Source organism: Chenopodium album, chromosome 22 (assembly GCF_948465745.1).
Source record: "Chenopodium album chromosome 22, dcCheAlbu1.1, whole genome shotgun sequence".
NCBI lineage: Eukaryota > Viridiplantae > Streptophyta > Magnoliopsida > Caryophyllales > Amaranthaceae > Chenopodium > Chenopodium album.
In genome coordinates, this window is record NC_137855.1 from 30608620 (window position 1) to 30628854 (window position 20235).

The window sequence follows — 20235 nt, forward strand, 5'->3', positions numbered from 1 at the left end:
TTGCATGACAATAGGGTATGGGCTTAAATGGGTTTAAATAAAATGGTTTAGGGGTTATAAAAAGGAAAAGGGCTAGGATAAAGGAAATCAAAGAATTCTCTGATCTGATATGCAACCCGACAAAATGGCGATGAAAGGTTACTCATCATTAGGTTATAAATAACCTATTCTTATGTAATGTGTTAAGTGTTTGTCCCTAAGCAAAGAAATGAATAAAATAAATCAATACTTCACCCCAAATACAATTAAAATCAATAAATATAATTCAAGGTAAATCCGATAAATATGTACCAAAGTCAACCAATCAAATCCATCCAACTACCAATCTTCCCTAACAATTGTCAAATAGAGCAAACCACAAGAGCATATAGCATTCAAGACTAGTGCTCACACACTCAACTCTCATTTATGTGGCGAGTAAAAGATGTACTCGATCGCTCTCCACCCAACCCCTTTATTGTGAACAATGCCCTCCTAAACTCACAACACTCGTGTGTTTAAAAAGACATACACTCAACCTATTAGTTGACTCGGAATATATCAAGTCATTCTTTGCATTGATAAACAACTACTTTCGCATCTACACAACTCTATGCACAAGGTCGGAAGGTCTTTAAAGCTTGTAATGTAAGGCTAGGGTAAAGGGTAGGATATATTTGGGAATATGTGAGAGAAAAGCTATGCTTAAAGGGAGCCAAATCCTAATAAAACCCATGATCAAAATAAATAATGACCAATTATCTCCAGCATACTCAACTCCAACAAAAATCCACCAAAAATAACTCTAAACAAATCAAACAATCCCAACACTTACAAATTTCACTCATAAAGATATAATAATGTAACACTTGAGCGGATAACAAACTTTAACTCTTCAAACTTGATTTTATTTCATTGAGACTCTATTTTTTTATTTCTTTCTTTTGATCAACCTTCAATTAGAACACTTGAACATTAAACATTTTTTTCATTTTGCTCTTTTTTTTTTCTTGAACTTCTTTTTTTTTCATCATACTTTTATTTTTTTTCAAAAATATACAATTTTTAAACTCATCAAAACAAAAATATGATCAAGAACAATTTACTTCTCAAAACCTACCCAAATTGTGCAAATAATGTGCACACTACAAACTCCCTCACCTCACTCACTAATAGCTCCCCCAATCCAAGCTTGGGACTAGTAACCAATGGGGCAAAATAGACTTGTAATGTGGCTAATAAACAACAAAAAAAAGTCAAGGCAACAACATTGGCAGCAAGAAGGGAACAAATGTATCTAAAATCATCTGAAGGCTACCTAAAGAATAAATGCCTTCGTCCTCCACATGTGCATAATATTGAGTCATGAAACACTACTCATAGTTGCAAACCAATACTCAAATTCATTGACATACCAGGAACTAACACACATTCCTAACCAAATCAACTAGTCAAGCATTATATTCACAAGTAGTTGGACAAAATTGACGCATGTTAAGGTTCCAAGGCAGTCAAATATCAAATCATGATCAACTAATCCACAATATTTATCATCAATAACCAAAAATAAAAACAATTTTGAAAAATTTTCATCGAGGGGCACAGGGAAGCATGATTCATAATTTATTGGAACGTATTTTTGGATTTTTTTTTATTTTAATTTTTTTGTATTTTTTTCATTTAAGAAAGCAGTAAAACTATACTAGAAAGCAATAAATCTATACTAAGAAAGCATTAAAAACTAAACTAAGCACATCAAAGAAAAATAAAAAGAAAAGGGAAAGAAAGAGTACCTATATATACAAGAAATCCCCCCCAAGCTAAATTAGACAATGTCCTCATTGGTTTAAAGGGAAGCTAGTAATCCAAGTGACTACCCCTCATCATCAAAATCGTATCCACCACCATCCCAAACATTGCAATGCATCACCTTGGTACAATTTTGGACAAAAAAGAAACAAAGTGTTAGTAAGAGAAGTGGCAAAAACGAGTCAGGTTCACTATTTTGCTCATAACTTTTTTTATACAAATGATAATTACGTGATTTCAATTGCATTGGAAAGTAGAGTTGAAGAGCTTTCCAATGATAGGTCACACGCAAAATTTCGTTAAGAAACGCAAAAGTTATAGCTGTTTGAAGTCGCCCAGTTTTGCTGCCGCGGTCTCGCGCCCGACCGAGCGAGCGTGGCCCGACCGGGCCCGTCTCCCAAGTCCGAACTGACGTCTTTTCATTACTTGCTGCACGAAATTTGCCTTTGGCCTCAATTTTTTTCGTTTTTCCACAAGATTGAGCATTTATTACCCGATCGGGTGGGACTTTCACCACGCGCTCAATTTCTCCAATTTGTTTCTCTATCTCTACTTGTTCATCCTTAAACCCAAGCCCTACACAATTTAGAGCTCTTTCTATAGCATCCACATCATCTTCCCAAGTATTAGTTTTTCCAGCAGAAGATGCAACACAAAATACCGCCTCCAAGGGATCTCTAACGAGAGCTTGGGGCTTATTAGAAAAATTATTTACATCAACCACACCAACACTATAACATTTTTCCTCTAACATGGGACTTTTAGGGACATTATTTAAATTAAAAGTAATATTATCATCTCCTACCGATAATGTAAGTTTACCACTTTTCACATCTATTATTGCCCCTGCAGTATGAAGGAATGATCTACCCAAAATAATTGGAATTTGCAAATCTTCCTTCATATCAAGAACAACAAAATCAACAGGTATATAAAATTTACCTACTCTAACAGGAACATCCTCTAAAATACCTAAAGGGTATTTAACAGAACGGTCGGCCATTTGTAGAGTAATATTAGTAGTTTTTAATTTACCCATATTTAATTTAGAGCTCACAGATAATGACATAACACTTACACTAGGACCCAAATCACATAAAGCTTTATCAATCATCAGATTACCAATATGACATGGAATAGAAAAACTACCCGCATCTTTTAGTTTAGGTGGAGATTTATTCTGTAATATAACACTACATTCTGCGGTAAAAGCAACTGTCTCTACCTCACTAATAGATCTTTTTCTAGTCAAAATTTCTTTCATAAATTAAGAATATGCAGGAACTTGAGTAATTAAATCTGTGAAAGGAACCGTTACCTGCAAATTCTTCACAACCTCCAGAAACTTACCAAATTGCTTATCCAACTTACTCTTTAAATGTCTATTAGGGAATGGAAGTTTAATAGCGGGACCCTGCACATCTCCACTCTTATCTTGGGGTTTACCCTCCAAAGAATTATCAGAGTTATTAGTACTTCCTTGTAGCCCTGCAGGGCTAGTAACAAAATTATTTGGTATAACGGAATCAGGATTAGCAATTTTTGTTATAACAGGTTCATCATCTTTGGGCATAGGAGGCCCATCATAGTGTGAACCACTCCTCAGGGTAATTGCATTCGCATATTCTGTAGGTTGTACTGGTTGTGATGGTAGGGCTCCCTGCTGGCGAGTTTGCAGAGTAGAGGAAAGTTGCGCAATCTGAGTATCTATCATTTTATTATGTGCTATCAATGAGTCAATTTGCGCATCTCTACTCTGCATATGCTTCTGCATAGTACCTAACATCGTTTTAATTTCTGATAGGTCAGAATCAAATGGAGGAGTAACAACCTGTTGTGGTCTCTGATGTGGAGGTTGGTAGTACCTCTGTTGTGGTTGTTGTACCTGTGGTGGGGGGTTAGGCACATTCGTACTATTGTACGATATATTTTGGTTATTTTTCAACCCTGCATTGTAGGTGTTAGAGTATGGACTAATTTGCTTATATGCCTGAAAAGCATTAACCTTTTCAAGTGAACTCCTACAATTCTGCGCCCAATGACCTACAAGACCACAATTTTCACAAAATAATACAGGGTTAGTACCAATAGCAGAAACATTAGCAACAGAAGATGAATTAGAATTATTAATATTGTCTAATTTCTGGCTAATAGAAGTCAATTGTGCTTGCAAAAAGGATATAGAATCGACTTGATGTTTTCCCTTATTTGCAAATCCTCTGGGATTCCCATATTGGGAATTATGAATAGCCATCTCTTCGACAACATTGCTCGATATATTCACATCCAAATTCATAAATCTTCCGTTAGATGCAGAGTCCAAAATCATTCTTGAATTATATCCAAGCCCATTGTAGAAAGCTTGGATTATCTGCCACTATTCTAGTTTATGATGGGGACATCCTCTCTGCAAATCCTTAAATCTTTCCCAAGCGTCATATAAAGATTCATCCGCTTCTTGGGAAAAATTTAGGATTGAACTCCTTAACAAAGTTGTCCTCTCTGCAGGGTAATATATATTATAGAAATTCAAAACAAGAGTATCCCAGTCAGTAATACCAAGTGCAGTTCTATTCAATCCATTATACCATAATTTATCTTTACCACACAAAGAAAAAGGAAAAAGAATCTCCCTGATTTGGTCTTGTGTGACCCCAGTTTGTCTAATGGTGTTGCAATATTGACAGAAATCTGCAATATGAAGATTTGGGTCTTCACCCTTAGCTCCGCTAAATTGCTTTCTTTCAATCATAGTAATAAACTGAGGTTTGATTTCGAATTGTACTCCCTCGAGATTTGGTGTAGGAGAAAGATGTGGAAAATCTGGAAAATCTGTCAGGGATGGCTGCGAATAATCGCTAAGCTTGCGAGGTGGAGGTGGTGGCGGTGGATTCATGCTTGATTTCTGATCTGTATTAAACAAACAAAAAGGAAAAACTGTCTCAAAGAACTTGCGTTCTCTGAGACGAGGAAAAAAAATAAAATAAAATAAAAATAATAATCTAGACTACAAAAATAATCAGAAATAAAAATAAAACCGTTTTTCCGGCAACGGCGCCAAATTTTGACAGGGTAAAGTCGTATCCCCTAATCAAAAGTATTACCTAAGTCCTCTAACTAATGCAGATAGGGAAGTAGGGTCGAATCCACAGGGAAACTAGTCTTTCTATTACTAATTAATTATTATAATCTAAATTATCAGGGTAACCAATGTTGTTGTAATTAAAGATTATACTACGAAGAATATGAGTAGGGAAAATAAAGTAGGGAGAAATCAAATATTAAAAGGCCTAGGGCATAGGTTCACCAATAAACAATATTCCAGGGTAAAACATAATAATCAATCATCAATGCATTAATCAACCAGATTATAAAGGGTTTTCTCTATGTATTACAATCACAGAATTAATCTACCGGTATTAAATCTCATCTCTCGAATCTCGACTTAACCATTTATAAATTAACCTGCCTATTGAAACTAGGCCTAAAATATCAATTCTCATCTCTCGAATCTCGAATCAATATTGCATAACTCATACAATTAAACCAGCGCTAATCTAGTTGCATAGCATTAAATCAATCATAGGAAACTAATTAAGCATTGACAATCAACAATAATAAATCATCCCATCATATTATTTATGGATCCCCATAAACCCTAGAATTAAACTACTCTTACATAATTAAAACTAAACTAATCAAAGCGATTAAACTAAGCATAATAAAAGCAAGAATAATGAAAGCAATAATAAAACAATAAAATTAAACTAAAGTTAACACAAGATAAAACATTAGAAAAGTATAAGAACGAAAATCGGAAATCAAGAAAACAAAGTAAGTGGAAATTACAAAACCAAAACAACCTAATAAGTCTGACAAAAGCTTAAGAACTAAATTAAAGAATTAATCTAAAAGAAAGCAAAATTATAAAAGCTGCCACTAATTATAATTCAAGAAACAAAACTAATAATAAAGAAAAGCAAGAACTAGAACTATCTTCCAAAAACTAATCCCCTCAAGCTGCGTAAACCTTGGGCATTTATAATGACCCACGAAACCGGCATCAAAATTGCTAGAGTAAGGCCCACGAAACCGACATCAGCTATTTAGGAATAAGATGTCTCGCCCGATCGGGCCCGCTAATTCACACCCAGTTGACATCAGTATATTAATTGTAACTTCGGGCTTCATTCAAATTGGCCCAATTTCCTCTCCTCATTACTTGGTCCATGCTATAATTTCTTCGTAGCCTACTCACTTAATCGAGCCCTTAATCACTGAACCAAATTCCTCTAACTCGGCCTTGGGCTAAAATATCCGGTCATAAAATACGATCCAACTCCAATATCTTTGTAGTGGCTCAATAAGCTCGGGAATTATTATAATTCTGCAAATTCTTACAAAATAATACCAACTGTACAAAAACACTAGAAAACGTATATTAGTAATAAAAATAGCTCCGTAGAGCTCAAATAAGCACAAATATGACCGTGGGACGGGGAATAAAAATATATATAAAATAGACTCATCATTAAGTGTAGCTATATGAGTATGAGAATAACAAACATTAAAATTACTAAGAGCGTATTATATATAGATAAAAATTACAATCCATTTTTGTTAGAAATATAAATATTAATTGGTTCAAAAGTGATGCCAGTAGTTTAGTGTGTCTAATACTTGTATTGCGAATTTTCTTTTAAGGGATGATTATTGTAAGTGCCAAATGGCTATTACTTTTTGATGAAATCACTAGGGGTGTTCAAAAAGACCCGCTGACCCGCAAAATACTCGACAGATATTTGTTGAATTTTTGCCATTTTTGCGGGTCAAGGTACTCGACGTGCTAAAATATTAGATTTGCAGGTCGAGTAATGGGCCGCCCTTTGAGTGTAACGGGTACTCGTTAAATACTCGGATTTTTTTTTCTTGGTTGGATGGCACTTTACTCCATTAGGGACTTGGGATTACTTACTCAATACCTACTTTACTGGACTTAGTGAGTAGTCGTTTCATTTACACACGACCTTACCTCTTTTCTTTCTCATCTCTCAAACACGCGACCACCGTACCTCACTTGTGGCGAACACCGACCTCACTCTTGGTAACCACCATAACTCACTCTCAGACGACCACCGCACCTCTGTCAGTCCGCGATCACCAAACCTTCGTCAGACCCTTACCGTCAGTCACACCTCAATTCGTTCAATAAATTGCAGTAGGTTTTCTTTTTGGTGGAAGCAGGTTTTTTTGAAGCTGAATTTCTTTATTGATGCCTTGGTAGAAGCCGGATCTTTTTTTTTATCAAAAAATACAGAAGATATTTTTTTTGTGAAAACAGTAGGGTTTTTTTTTTTTTTTTTTTTTTTTTTTTTTTTTTTTTTTTTTGTAAAATAAACACATCAGTTTCTGTTTTTAATGAAATATATAAAATATCAGGTTTTAAAGCTATGTACAACATAATTTATTTTTTTAAAAAAATGAAAAAAAACATATATTAAAATACCGGGTACTAGGGGTGCTTATGATGCGAGTCGAGTTCGAGTTTGGGGTAACTCGACTCGACTCGTTGACAAATCGAGTCGATCTTTGACCGAGTCGAGTTTTGACCGATCTTTGACCGAGTCGAGCTTTGACCGAGTCGATCTCGAGTAGCTTGCAATTTGATTTGTCTTAGTAAAACTCTCGATTTTGTATAACATCTTTTCATTCTCTTTAACATCTTTTTTTTTTTATGCAAAGCCGGGGGCAGAAAAAGAAAAAAGAAACATAGTCAACAAGTTACAAGATAGTTAGGGAGGCTTATCCTCCAAAATTACATCCCGAATACAGTCTTGTGAATCATACAAAATTACAAGAGTTACATCTTGATTCGGAGAGGACCTACAATATTTAGCTAATAAGTCAGCTGCCCTGTTTGCGTTCCTGCCTTCATAGGAGAGATTAACTTGCTGCATATCTTCAAGTTGGGCCCTGCACCATTTCAGCATATTAGAACTAATATCCTTGACAGTTGAATCATGAAGAATGAGCTGAATAGCCTGTTTTGAATCTGAGCAAACATCCACTCTAGTCCAGCCCTTAGCTTTGATTAGCTCCAGACCAGCTGCAATGGCAGCCAGCTCTCCCAAACATGGCGATTTGACCCTGCATTTCTGATAAAAACCCAAGATCCAGTTTCCTGCAGAATCCCTTACCACCCCAGCAACCCCAGCCCAGCTACTGGCAGAAGAGTAAGAAGCATCACAATTTAATTTCAGAGTGTGTATAGCAGGGGGGGGACCAACAGGCAGGAGTAGTGAGAGGAGGGCTTAAACCCGAAGATATTCTCAGAGAAGACATGAATTCCCAAGCTAAAGCTTGAGCTTCTCTGAGGGATGAATCAGGGGGTTGGATAAGTTGATTGAAAATGAGGTTATTTCTTTTTGTCCAAATCTTCCAGATGGTGAAAGAGAAGAGTGTTTGCCAGGGAAGTTGAGAATGGGAAGTTGAAGGGAGAGGTAAGGTAAGGTTAGTGAAAAGCCAGGTTTGCAAATCTTGAGAATAAAAGGAGATAGGCATATGCATCAAATCCCAAACCTCTTTTGCTTTAGCACAGTCCCTGAGAATATGAAGGGTATTCTCAGGAGCATTGTGACAGGAAGCACAAATATCAGATGTAGTTATATTTCTTCTACACAAGGTAACCTTGTGTGGAAGTCTATCTAAGTAACAAAGCCATATTAAAAATCTTATTTTTGGAGCAGTGCTAACATCCCATATCCATTTAAAATTCAAATCAAGATCAGAGCTTGGGGTGTCAGCACCTTCCAGCAACAAAATTGTTTTAGCAAAATTAAATTTACCATTGCAACTCAGAGTACAGAAAATGAAGTCATTGCAATAATCAGTAGCTTTAGGGACAGGAACACTCAAGCAAGCATTTAAGATATGCTCAGGAAGAACAAAGGAAAGTTTTGAGAAATCCCAATTACAGTTAGTCATGCACTCATCAAGCATAATATCTTCTTCCTCTCTTTGTAAAGGACCATGAATTAGACTTCTAATTGATCCTAAACCCGACCAATTATCACCCCAGGCAAAGATATCCATACCATTTCCCACACCCCATTGGACATTGTCCTTAAAAAAATTCCAGACCTTGCCTAGGCTTTTCCAAAGATGGGAACCAGAAGCAAAAGATTTGAAAAAATTATTGGGCTTAGAATATTTATCCTTTAAAACCTGAACAACCAAATTTTGCTCCTGATTCAGCAACCTCCACCATAGCTTGACCATGTGAGCTTTATTCAAAGATTTAAAACATCTCAGACCCAACCCTCCCCCACTTCTAGGAAGAATCAACCTATCCCAACCCACCAAATGCAACCCTCTAGAATCATCTGATTTGCCCCAAAGAAACTTGGCTAGGTGGCTGTTAAGAGTGTTAAGAGTAGAGATGGGAACCATCATGCATTGCAGATAGTAAGCAGGGAGAGTGTTAAGAGTGGATCTCACTAGGCAAAGTCTGCCAGCCTTAGAGAGCATGGAAGATTTCCAGAGCTCCAACTTCTTGGTGATCTTATCAGCTATGAATCTAACCTTATTCTTATAAGGTCTATTAGCAGAGATAGGAAAACCTAAGTAGGGGCTAAGATCATCAGATTCCCCAAAACCCAAAGCATCACAAAACATCTTTCTATCTCCTTGGGAAGTGTTTCTAGAAAAGAGAACTTTACTCTTAGAAGAACTAATAGATTGGCCTGAGTAGGAACAAAAAGTATCAAGAGTATCTTTTAGAGAAAGCACATTCTCGAGGGAGGTTTCAACAAAAAGGAGTATATCATCCGCAAAAAGGAGATGGGAGATAGGAACTTGTTTCCTACCCATACTAAAAGGCTTCCACAAATTTTTTTCCACCTCCTTATGAATAAGTTGTGAGAGAACTTCCATGCAAATGATGAAAAGATAAGGAGAGAGAGGGTCACCTTGGCGAATGCCTCTTGAAGGCTTAAAGCTATCAGTGGGGATACCATTAACTAAAACTGAAGAAGAGACTGAGGCAATGCATGACATAATGAGATCAATAGAAGACAAATCTAACCCAAAGAACTCTAGAGCATTTCTCACAAAAACCCATTCAAGCTTGTCATAAGCCTTCTCAAGATCTAATTTAAGAACAAACCAGCCCCTCTTTAACAACTTTCATTCTCTTTAATTTTGTCATTTAAGAGTACATAAATAATTTTATTATTAATGTATAATCTAAAATAAAAGTTTTTTTTTTATCAAAATATCTTTATTTTTTTTATATATAATATAATATGAAAGAATTCGAGCTTCTTACGAGCTTTCGAGTCGAGTAATGATCAACTCAGCTCGACTCATTAACATTTCGAGTCAATCTCGAGTTCGAGTCGAGCTCACTCGAGTCGAGTTTTGACCGAGTCAAACTCGAGTTACTCGCGAGTTGTCTCGTCTCATAAGCACCCCTACCGGGTACCCAGTGAGGATCGCTTTTACCGGGTCGGGTAATGGCCGCCCAAATCACTACCCACACTTCCGGGTACACAAAATCTCGGGTATCCGGTTATGAGCACCCCTAGAAATCACCGTCCCTATTCCATTAAAAAAAATGCTACAAATATGATCTCTAAAAAAATACATAATAACAAATGGTGTCTCGTGAAATTGTAAAGAAAACATTACACAAGTATCATATAAAATTATTTATTATGTAACTATAAACACAATTTAATAACACATCTACTATATCAATTAGTTGTCATCATCACGATACTGAAATTTGAAGTAATCTAGATTGGATCCAACATCTTCAAGTGATTTAGAGAAAAAGTTTTTGACAAGCTCCTCAGTTGAGAATTTCCTATAAATAGGTGGATTTTCTTTAGATGTTAGCTCCTTTATTGGACCATGTATCTTCTCTGATGAGATAACACCATTAAAAAATATTGCAATTGAAAGCCTTGGTCTAACACTTTTTGTAATCACTCTATGACAAGCACCTTTTATCAAATCATTTGTTATCATCTGTAAAATATAAGATAAGAGTTATAAGTAGTGTATCACAACAATATAATACTTGATATTTTCAAAGCAATCTAATTGACAAAACCTGAAGTATAAAAACAAAGTTAATAAGGTATAAAAACAAAACTTGAAGTATATTTCCAAAGTTAACAATCAAACCACCGGTAACAGGCTCAATATTAACCCATTTGTTTTCATGAAGAACCTGGAGTCCGCCAATATTGTCTTGTAAGAGTATTGTGATAAATGAAGTATCAACGTGAGCGTCAGTTCCCATAGTCAATTCTGGTTCTGGACATGGTGGGTAATAATTGTTAGCTAAAGCCCAACTTTTTGTACATTTTGCCATATTTCCAAGACAGTCAGGCTCAAGTCCAAGACCTACTGATATTAACATAAGTATGCGATCACCAAGCTTATGAATGTGATTAATGTACTCCAATGTCACATCTCTGCAAAAAGAATTAATTATATAAATATACATACATATACATATATATATATATATATATATATATATATATATATATATATATATATATATATATATATATATATATATATATAATTCAAAATCAATTGACTTGCATGGTACACACTTTATATGTATCCTCTTATAAATCAACTAAACTTGCGTTAAAGTTTGCACTTGTTAAGAAGAAATCCATAGGTGACTTTATTTACACATATTATAATAAAAATTCAATGGCTAACGTATATACTAGCTTAATAATCTGTTGCTTCTTATATTGAAGGATGTCACCGGTATGCATCTAGAATGAATTCTTTTGATCTACATGTATTCTCTCAATGCCGCAGATTTGACGAGATTTTTCATATTCAAATCAAGATCCATCGAATCCATATGTAATTTTATTTGTTGTTAAATCAAGTGAAAAATAACATTTTTTTTTAGTTCATTTATTAAACTTACATGCTTGCACCATCAATTTTCCAAAATAAAAAAATAACCTTTTTTTTTAAAATGATTCTCCCGTGTCATTATAATTAAACGTTTCATTAAGCCATATTTTCCAACATATACTTTCAAACTTTATAAAAATATTGATATTTGAAATATAGTGATTGAGATAAATGAATACATTTTTTCATAAGAATAAATCATAAAATAAAGTCAAAGTAACTTATGTGATTAGTGCCCAAAGCCTAAAAGTATCAACTAAAAAGAATGAACGATGTAAATTAAAGAAATAAAGAAGTTACATATAAACAACATGATAAGAAATAAAACTTAATGTGTAAATATTATTTCTGTTACATATAATTTGGAACTTTGGAGTGCCTCTAGTATTCCAATGCAAAATTTGCTTGAGAGTATAACATAGAGAGAGAAAAATTATTGATGCATGTGTTGAGGAGACAGATAGAGATTAATGTCATCCTAAAAGGGAAGGAATACATTTGCTGCAAGTATTAGGTAGCATCTACATTTGGTAAAACTTGCAAACAATTTGAAACGAATGTAGTATATTTTAATTTTTATTAGGAAAGTCAAATTAAACATTATATAATATAGATTAGATAAAACCCAAGCAAATGAAAGTTAGAATGAAGTTTTTTTATTTAAAAATGAAGAAATTTTTTATTATATTAATTAGGATTCAAATTAGTCAATTAGTGAACCATTTATCAACTGTAATTTTAAGTACTAATTTAAAAACTTTTTATAAAAAAACAAAAGAAAAAAAAACCTTCGTAAAGCAAAAATATAAATAAGTGAATATTGTTTTAATAAATTATGAAATAGGTTTACTGATCGAATCTAGATGTCAAAAGCAAAATCTAGATGTAGGTCTTGTCCGTGGAAAATTGTTCTGAATCCGTTGGTCTAAAATTAGAAGATTTTTAATCCTATAAAATGGAATTAGATTCACATGATTAGGATACAATTCAGGAGCCATTTCCATCTCTACATATATTACTAATTTGCTCACAAACTAAATTAAAGCTTAATGCACTTTTTTTATATTTAGAAGACAAATTATGTATATGGGCTAAAATTAATATTATGCCCTTTGCCCCCCAAGTAAAAGTCATTGGTGTAGGTGTTAAGAAGTAGAATAAAAAAATTAGGGTGGAGGTTGGTTGTTTAAAGGTATACATACATATATGCATACACACATAATAAATATCATAATTAGGAACTAATCTAGACCATTAAATCATTCTAATCGGACGAATAAGGTGTTCAATAACATTCTTATAATTAAGCAATCTCTTAAACTGATTCCATTTGTTTTTTTTTACTTTTAAGGCAATTTCATTTACTTTATGATTGATTTTATTTACTTTTACTAATTTTTCATTTACTTTTTAGATAAGAAATTGGAAACTACTTTGTAAAGTTAAAATATTACGAAAAATGTCATTTATGACACGGAAGCATGTGGACTGTTTGATTAACATGATCTAAGGGCTTAGATTAGTTCCTAGTTCTCATTTTAGCCTTGGTTCTCATTATTATACTTGGTTCTATTATTATTTGGTAGTTAGGTTTGTATGTTTAAAAGAAATTAAAATTAAGTAAAGGTAAAATGAGAATTATAATTTTTTTTTCAATAAGAGATTTGTAATAAGAGACAAAGCTTATGGGTGAATTAAGACTTTTTAAGGGTAAGGAGGGATCAAATTATATATATATTATGCATAATAGCCCACTTTTGTAAATCAAATCTGGAAGATAAATAAGTGTACGTCGTGTGAGAAAGACATAAATATACCTACAGATAAGAGGCAACTCTTTAGGATCAACTTCACCGCCGGTATTTCGAGCGTTGACATACAAAGTGTCCCTCCAATTTGCAGCCTTTGACTGGTACAAGTCATGGTTGCTAAAAAAGTACACATGCTTTGATTGAAAATCGCGACTATAAAATTTTTTCTTAATTTCATCATCTTGTTCATGAAACATTCGATTTCGGTATATCATTCTTTCTATCAGTTTCTTTGGAATCCCATGGTTTATAACTTGAAAAAATCCCCATTTTTTTGATGCCATAATGATTTTCTTAGTAATCTCAGCAGTCTGATCTTTATTTTCACTAAGATAAGAAAAGTCTATTATTGGCACACTTATATTTTCGCAACTTGTACCAAAATCTTTCAAACGATCCTCTAGTGGTCTAACAAACATGCTAGGAATTTTTTTGATTCCAGCATCTATAAGCCCTTTAACCCCAAGTTTTCCTTCATCGAACACTTTGAGTTCATCATTACGATCATAGCAAATTTGTGTTTCGTTGAGGGCAATTTGGGTGTTCATTAGATCCTAAAATCTTTCCTTGTAAAGATTTTTGTTTTTGGCTTAGATTAATTTAGAGTTGATGAAAACTATGAGAAGAATCATACGTTATATAATATTAGTGGATTAGATGTATGAGGAAATCAAGGCATAACCAACTTGCTTGTCCATGTACACCTCATTAATTGGAAATAAATACTAGACAACTAAACTAGTACATAAAATGTCGGCATGATGCCATTTCTTTATCAAGTGAGAAAAAATCAAGCAAATAAACCAATAAAAAATAATTGCTTAGAGCTATAAAAAAAAATTAGTTAGATTGTCTTGTTTAATCAATGATTTGACGAGTTTGCATACTCTTCACGCCATACACTTAGTTTGATTACAAGTTACACCTATATTTTTTTTCAAATAATGCAACACTTTGTCTAATACGGTACTTTACGTTGTTGAGTTAAATTTGTTAAAATTTTGTGTACGTGTAGGTTCATTGGGAATAAAAAATGATAACAAAAAGTAATTATGGATGAATAGCTTATGAGGATGCTCAAGTTTATCTTTGTGATAAATAATTTTTGTTTTTGGTAAATAAATCAACAACTTTACCTAGTTGTCATCAATTGTAGGCCTACTTTTAATATAAAAATTGTTAAGGTATTCACAAAATTGCTATGTGATGAACAAAAATTATTTAACTTAAAGGTATATTTGTATTTTCTGATAGCGTATGTTAAAGTAACAATGTGAGAGAAGAAAGGATAAGAGTGGGGACCATGTGAGGAGTGAAATATAATAAAATAATTTGGAATATTTCTGTTCAAGAAGTGTTGCATTTTTACAAAAAACATCGATTATAGAAAGTGTTGTACTAAAAAAATCGGAGGGAGTAGTTCTTTAGCTTGGATATCGTATTTTTTTAGCTTCATTCGTTCAGATCCACAAAAGGAAAAGGAAAAATTGCCTGGAATAATCCCACCTTTGGGCCGTCCGCTGAAAATATCCCACCTTTGGATTGTTTTTAAATAATCCCACCTTTACCCCCCCATCTTTTTTTATGGTCCCAACCGGTTAGTTAACTTGTTATAGCAAGTTACTAGCCACGTGTCGGCACCTGATTAGTCCAAAAAATAAAGTTTTAAAAAAATTAAAAAAAAATTAAAATTTTTTTAATAAATATAGAAACCACCCACCAGCCAAACCACCTCCTCTACCACCAATCCCGGCGCGCCGGCCTCCCCTGCCACCCCCACCCTGAACCACAATCGGACCCCTCCCCTGATCCACTCTCGAACCCCTCCCTCCCTCACGAACCTCCACATGAACCACCCTCAAACCCTCACGAAACCAAGCCAACCCCATTCACGCGGCTTTGGCGAGCCATCCCTTAAACCCAGCTCCAGCTTACCCTCCCCCTCCCCCGAACCACCAACCCTCTCCCTCACTCCTTCCCCCGCGAAAACCCAGGCATTGTCCGCGAAAACCCAGCCCTTAAACTTAGGCTCCGTCCGCGAAAACCCACCAACTCCCTTAAACCCAGCTCCGACACCCGACCTTCCCCATCCCCAGATTGCAGTCAGTCACGTCAATCTCCCTCGTCCACCGTTTGCAGCCGCGTCGTCGAACTCCCCTGTCCCGATTCCGGTCAGCGTGGTGGTTTCAGGTGTGGGTGGGATGGTGGTTCCAGGGTTTAGGTTGGGGTGGTGGTGGCTGAATTGGTGTGGCTTAGGTGGTGGTGGTGGTTTTTTACTACTTTTTTTTTACTAATCAAGGAGCGACACGTGTAAATTCTACTTAAAAAAAATTACCTGCTCAACCGGTCGCAAGTAAAATGGGACCATTTATAGCAGACTGGGTATAAAGGTGGGATTACTTTCAGCGGACGGCCCATAGGTGGGATTATTCCGGGCAATTTTTCCAAAGGAAAAAATAACGTATATTTGGATTGCCACAAAAAATCCTTGCCAACTTTAAGTGAGATATAGTTTTAGTATTTTTCTCGTGATTTCATTTGACCTTTTGCAAGAAGTAGTTTGGTGAATTCATTTGCCTCTTTAATGCTTATTAATAAAATTAGAATACAAAAATTAAAGTTAAAATAAAATGAACAATCTTATATTATATATAATTTAAGATTTATTTTGCAACACTTAACTACAGCACTCCAAAACCCCAACTCTTAATTCTCATGCATTTTATTTGGAAAATAACTTCTAAATAACTCCAACAACTCCAAATAATTAACTTAAAACAAAACCATAACTTCCTTCCAAAAAGAATATATAACTTCCACTTATACTAATTTTTTTTTCCTAAACATACATATGTCCCATGCATTAGCATGGGTACATTCTAGTATATATAAATAAATAAAGGAGACATTTTTTGGGAGTGTTCGGGGTGCCACATAAGCAAAGATTTTTTTTCAACCAATGATAAACGATATTCATTTTTATTTTAGAATCTAAAAAAAAAAAACAATCGCCACGTAAGTAAAATTATCGAATGAGATTATAGAGTTTATTTTGACGAGTCATGTAAGTAAAAATAACTATGAATAGTGATTTGATTTAAATTTATTAAATAAAAAATATCTTTTAACACTAAAAATATTATCCTAATATCCGACAAATGAGATAACATATACAAAGGCATTATTTTGACCTGTGAAAAAAAATAATATTTTATTTTAGAATTTAAAAATCAATTCCACATAAGGTCGAAAAATTAAGAAAAAAATTTTGAGAGTGTAATTTCAATTATCAAATCATACACTACAAATAGTGATTTAGGATTTATATATTTTAAAAAAGAACAAAAACTTTTAACATTAAATATTTTATTATAATATCTGACAAATGAAATATCATATTTATAGTCACATTATAAATTAAATATAAATAATAAAAATTATTTTTTTCTAACAATCAATAGAAAATAAATTAAATGTTTTATGATCTAATTAAGAAAATTATCTTTTCATGAATTTATGTATTAAAAATATTTGTGTATTGCTTTAGACACCTAAAAATGTATCCACGACTGAAACCCGATGATGAGTAAAACCTACCCCCCCATTGAATTTGGTACGCTACAGTTTAGCCTCATTTTCTCACTATTCATTTACCCCCACTATATGCAATAGCTGCAAATTAATCTCCCCCTACCCCATGTATAATAACAATAATAATAATAAACACCATTTATTTAAATTTCAAAATTCATTTTCTCTCTCTTCAACCTTCCTATTCATAATTTTCCTAGCATTTTCTCTCTCATCAAAACTTTCATTCTTAAATGTTTCAAGCTAATAAAATACAAAATTGCTACAGAATACTTTAATTGTCTAGCATCAGCGAGGAAATTCTTCAATCGCAACAGAAATCTCCGAATTAGTAAGTATTTTGTTCATTTTTTGAACAAAAAAATAAGATAAAATAAAAAAAAAAAAAAAAAACAGCGTAAACAAACCCTGAATTATTCGGAAAAGTTGTCACCATTAATCCCAACTTTGCTCCATTCGCCATTATTAATCCCAACTTCTGTTTATTTACTATCACTCCCTACTTTGTACACTATTAATTTTTATCACTCCCAAGTGACTTGCAACCGGTTAAACAAGTTAACAATTATGAGTTGGATTTTTTTCCACACATGTCACCATGTGATTGGTCAAATATTTTTTTAAAAAAAAAGAAACCACCTATAATGGCAGCCATCTTAAAGACGGCGGAATCGAAGTAGGGAAGGGAAAGGAAGGGGATGGCCGGAATTCAACGGAGAATGCAACACGGTGGTCGAAATTGAACGAGGAAAGGAAGGAAGGGCGGAAACCGCCATGAAAGGGAATAGAAGGGGCGGAAACGGTGGGGGAAGGGTTAGGGGATGTCGGAATTGGTAGGGGATGAAAGAGATTTGGTCGGAATTTGACGGGGAGGAAACCAACGGGGAAGGCGACAGAAACAGATAGGGAAGGGAGATGGAGGGTGGTTTATGGAGTTGGATGTGGATGAGGTGTTGGCGAAAACAGAGGGGGAAGGAAGATCGAGGGTGGTAGACGACAACATCAGCAGCAGCAACCGCCGCAATACCGCTACCACCGAAGGCGGCAGCAGTAGCAGCAGTTGCCGCAGCAACTGTGTCAGCAGGACGTAGATCCAGCAACACGACCACATCACCACTAGAGGCGACAACAGGAGTGGCAGTGCTGGAGATGGAAAGGGGACGGGGAAGGGGAGGGGGAAGGTAAGGTGGCCGGAGGAGGTAGGGGATGTCGCCTGCCGATGGTGGCAGAGGGTGCCACCTGGTGGGGTAGGGATTAGGTTTTAATTTTTGGGGTTTTTTTTTGTTTTTTTTTTTTAAAATTTTAAGCCAATCATATGATGACACGTGTCTTGTAACCTGTAATATTAGGTTGGATGACCGGTTAGTTGGGGGTGATAAATTTTAATAGGGTACAAAGTTGAGATTGATAGTGAATAAAGTGAAGTTGAGATTAATATTGGCGGATGAGGCAAAGTTGGGATTGATGGTGGCAACTTTTCCTATTTTATTTTTATTTGCGATTATATGTTCTAGAATGTAATCGATTACTTGTATGATTATACGTATTTTTGCTAAAAATAATTATAGTGTAGACACCCAATTGGGTCTCCCCAAAACCAAAACCAGTGATGAATACCTTTCGCGTCAAACCATAATCGAATGAAGTGAAAGTGTGAAAAGTCTTGTGTTGCGGTTAGTTTTTATTAAAATCCTTCTTTCTGTTTTCGAAAACCCACTCTATTTTATAAAAATGTCCAATCCAGTTTAGTTTGGTCCATGATAAGGGTCCAATAATGGTGTAGTTGGATGGGACTTGAAAAGACCTTTCCAACGATATATTATAAACCCAATTCCGATGAATAATGAGGAAGTTATGGCCAAAATACTAAACTGGGCCCAAACCAGATTTTACCTACGACCCAATGATCATGTGGAGGGTCCAAAGGTTTAATCCTATTCCTAACCTAATTAGGATTGATTAGAATCTTCAATAAGTTTCTAAAATATCTTAATTATCCTTTTTTGAAAAGATAAAATTAAGGAATTTGATTTAAATATAAACTTTCTTTTTATAAAACTTTCCTTTTTTAAAGTCCTAATTCTATTCGAATTTAAACATGTCCAAAGCCAGTCACATTTTAATTTTGTGCTTCATATTTTTTATTTAAATTTTATATGGTTGGATAGATCTTGAAATTATATTTCCAATGATATATTATAATATTAATTCCGAGCTATAACGAAAAAGATATGAAAGATATACGAAACTCTATCCAAAACTGACACCCTTCTATTATTTCTGCTATATCTTTTTATCTACAAAAGATTTTAATCTGATTCTAATTGGGTTGGAAAGTAGACTTCAAGAGATTTCCAACGACATATTATTTGACTTATTTAGAATTCTGGATCAAAAGATATGATAAAAACAAAATCCGCAAAAACTGTCTTTGTCGCCAAACGACAGGCTTGTCGCCAGAATTTCTAGCGACAAGGTCGGTTTGTTGGGGACAGCGTGGAGTTTTATTCCTTATCAAATTCTATGATTTTCCGGACAGTTTTCTTATAAATAGAGTCCTGGACCTCCGTTTTTAATCATCTACAATGAACAATCATTAATTCTCTCTATTCTCTCTCTAAGCAATATAGCTTTCTTTCCCTCTTGATTTCTAAACTAGCTTTTTGCAAACACAATACCGCAAACACAAGATCTAGACACACCTAGCCAAGTTCGATGTTGCCTTCGCCCTAGACGTGAAAGGTTAATAATTTCTGAGGGTTTGGTCCCAAATCCAGTCTAAACTTTTTAACTCTTTCTTTCAATCATTTAATTTAATTCTTTAAGTTTATTATTTTCATTGAAGTTTACTAACGCGTGTATTTTGTTATTAGAAAGAGGTACGAGGCATCAAAGTATGTAATCTTATTGCTTTCCTCTTGTAGAAAGCATACTTATATTGATTTATTCCTAGTATCATGTTAGGATGTTATTTATTGCTTTCTAGTATCATGTTTAGGATGCCTCTTATTCTTTCTAATATTATGTAATCATGTTAGTATCATGTTAGGTTTAAAGCTTTGATCTTTATTGCTTAGTGACATGCTAGGAT

The 20235-nt window shown here is 34.4% G+C and overlaps 1 protein-coding gene and 1 non-coding gene across 3 annotated transcripts; one reads left to right on the forward strand and one right to left on the reverse strand.

Annotated features, from left to right (window-relative positions):
* The first annotated feature begins 4172 nt into the window (after positions 1–4172).
* On the forward strand, positions 4173–4279 carry LOC145606429 (small nucleolar RNA R71). Its single transcript, XR_014105308.1, has one exon. It is a non-coding gene; the product is annotated as a small nucleolar RNA R71 (small nucleolar RNA).
* A 6110-nt stretch (positions 4280–10389) lies between these two features.
* LOC145605974 (1-aminocyclopropane-1-carboxylate oxidase homolog 1-like) lies at positions 10390–14135 on the reverse strand. 2 transcript variants are annotated; one of them, XM_081662044.1, is made up of 3 exons: positions 13560–14135; positions 11024–11270; positions 10390–10818 (listed from the first exon to the last, which is right to left on the reverse strand). In XM_081662044.1, exons 1-3 carry the CDS (start codon positions 14099–14101, stop codon positions 10546–10548), a joined length of 1062 nt encoding a protein of 353 aa, XP_081518170.1. In that variant the 5' UTR covers positions 14102–14135; the 3' UTR covers positions 10390–10545. The 2 variants fall into 2 exon arrangements, with proteins under 2 accessions (XP_081518170.1, XP_081518169.1); XM_081662043.1 differs by having other exon boundaries at positions 10946–11270.
* Positions 14136–20235: the final 6100 nt, after the last annotated feature.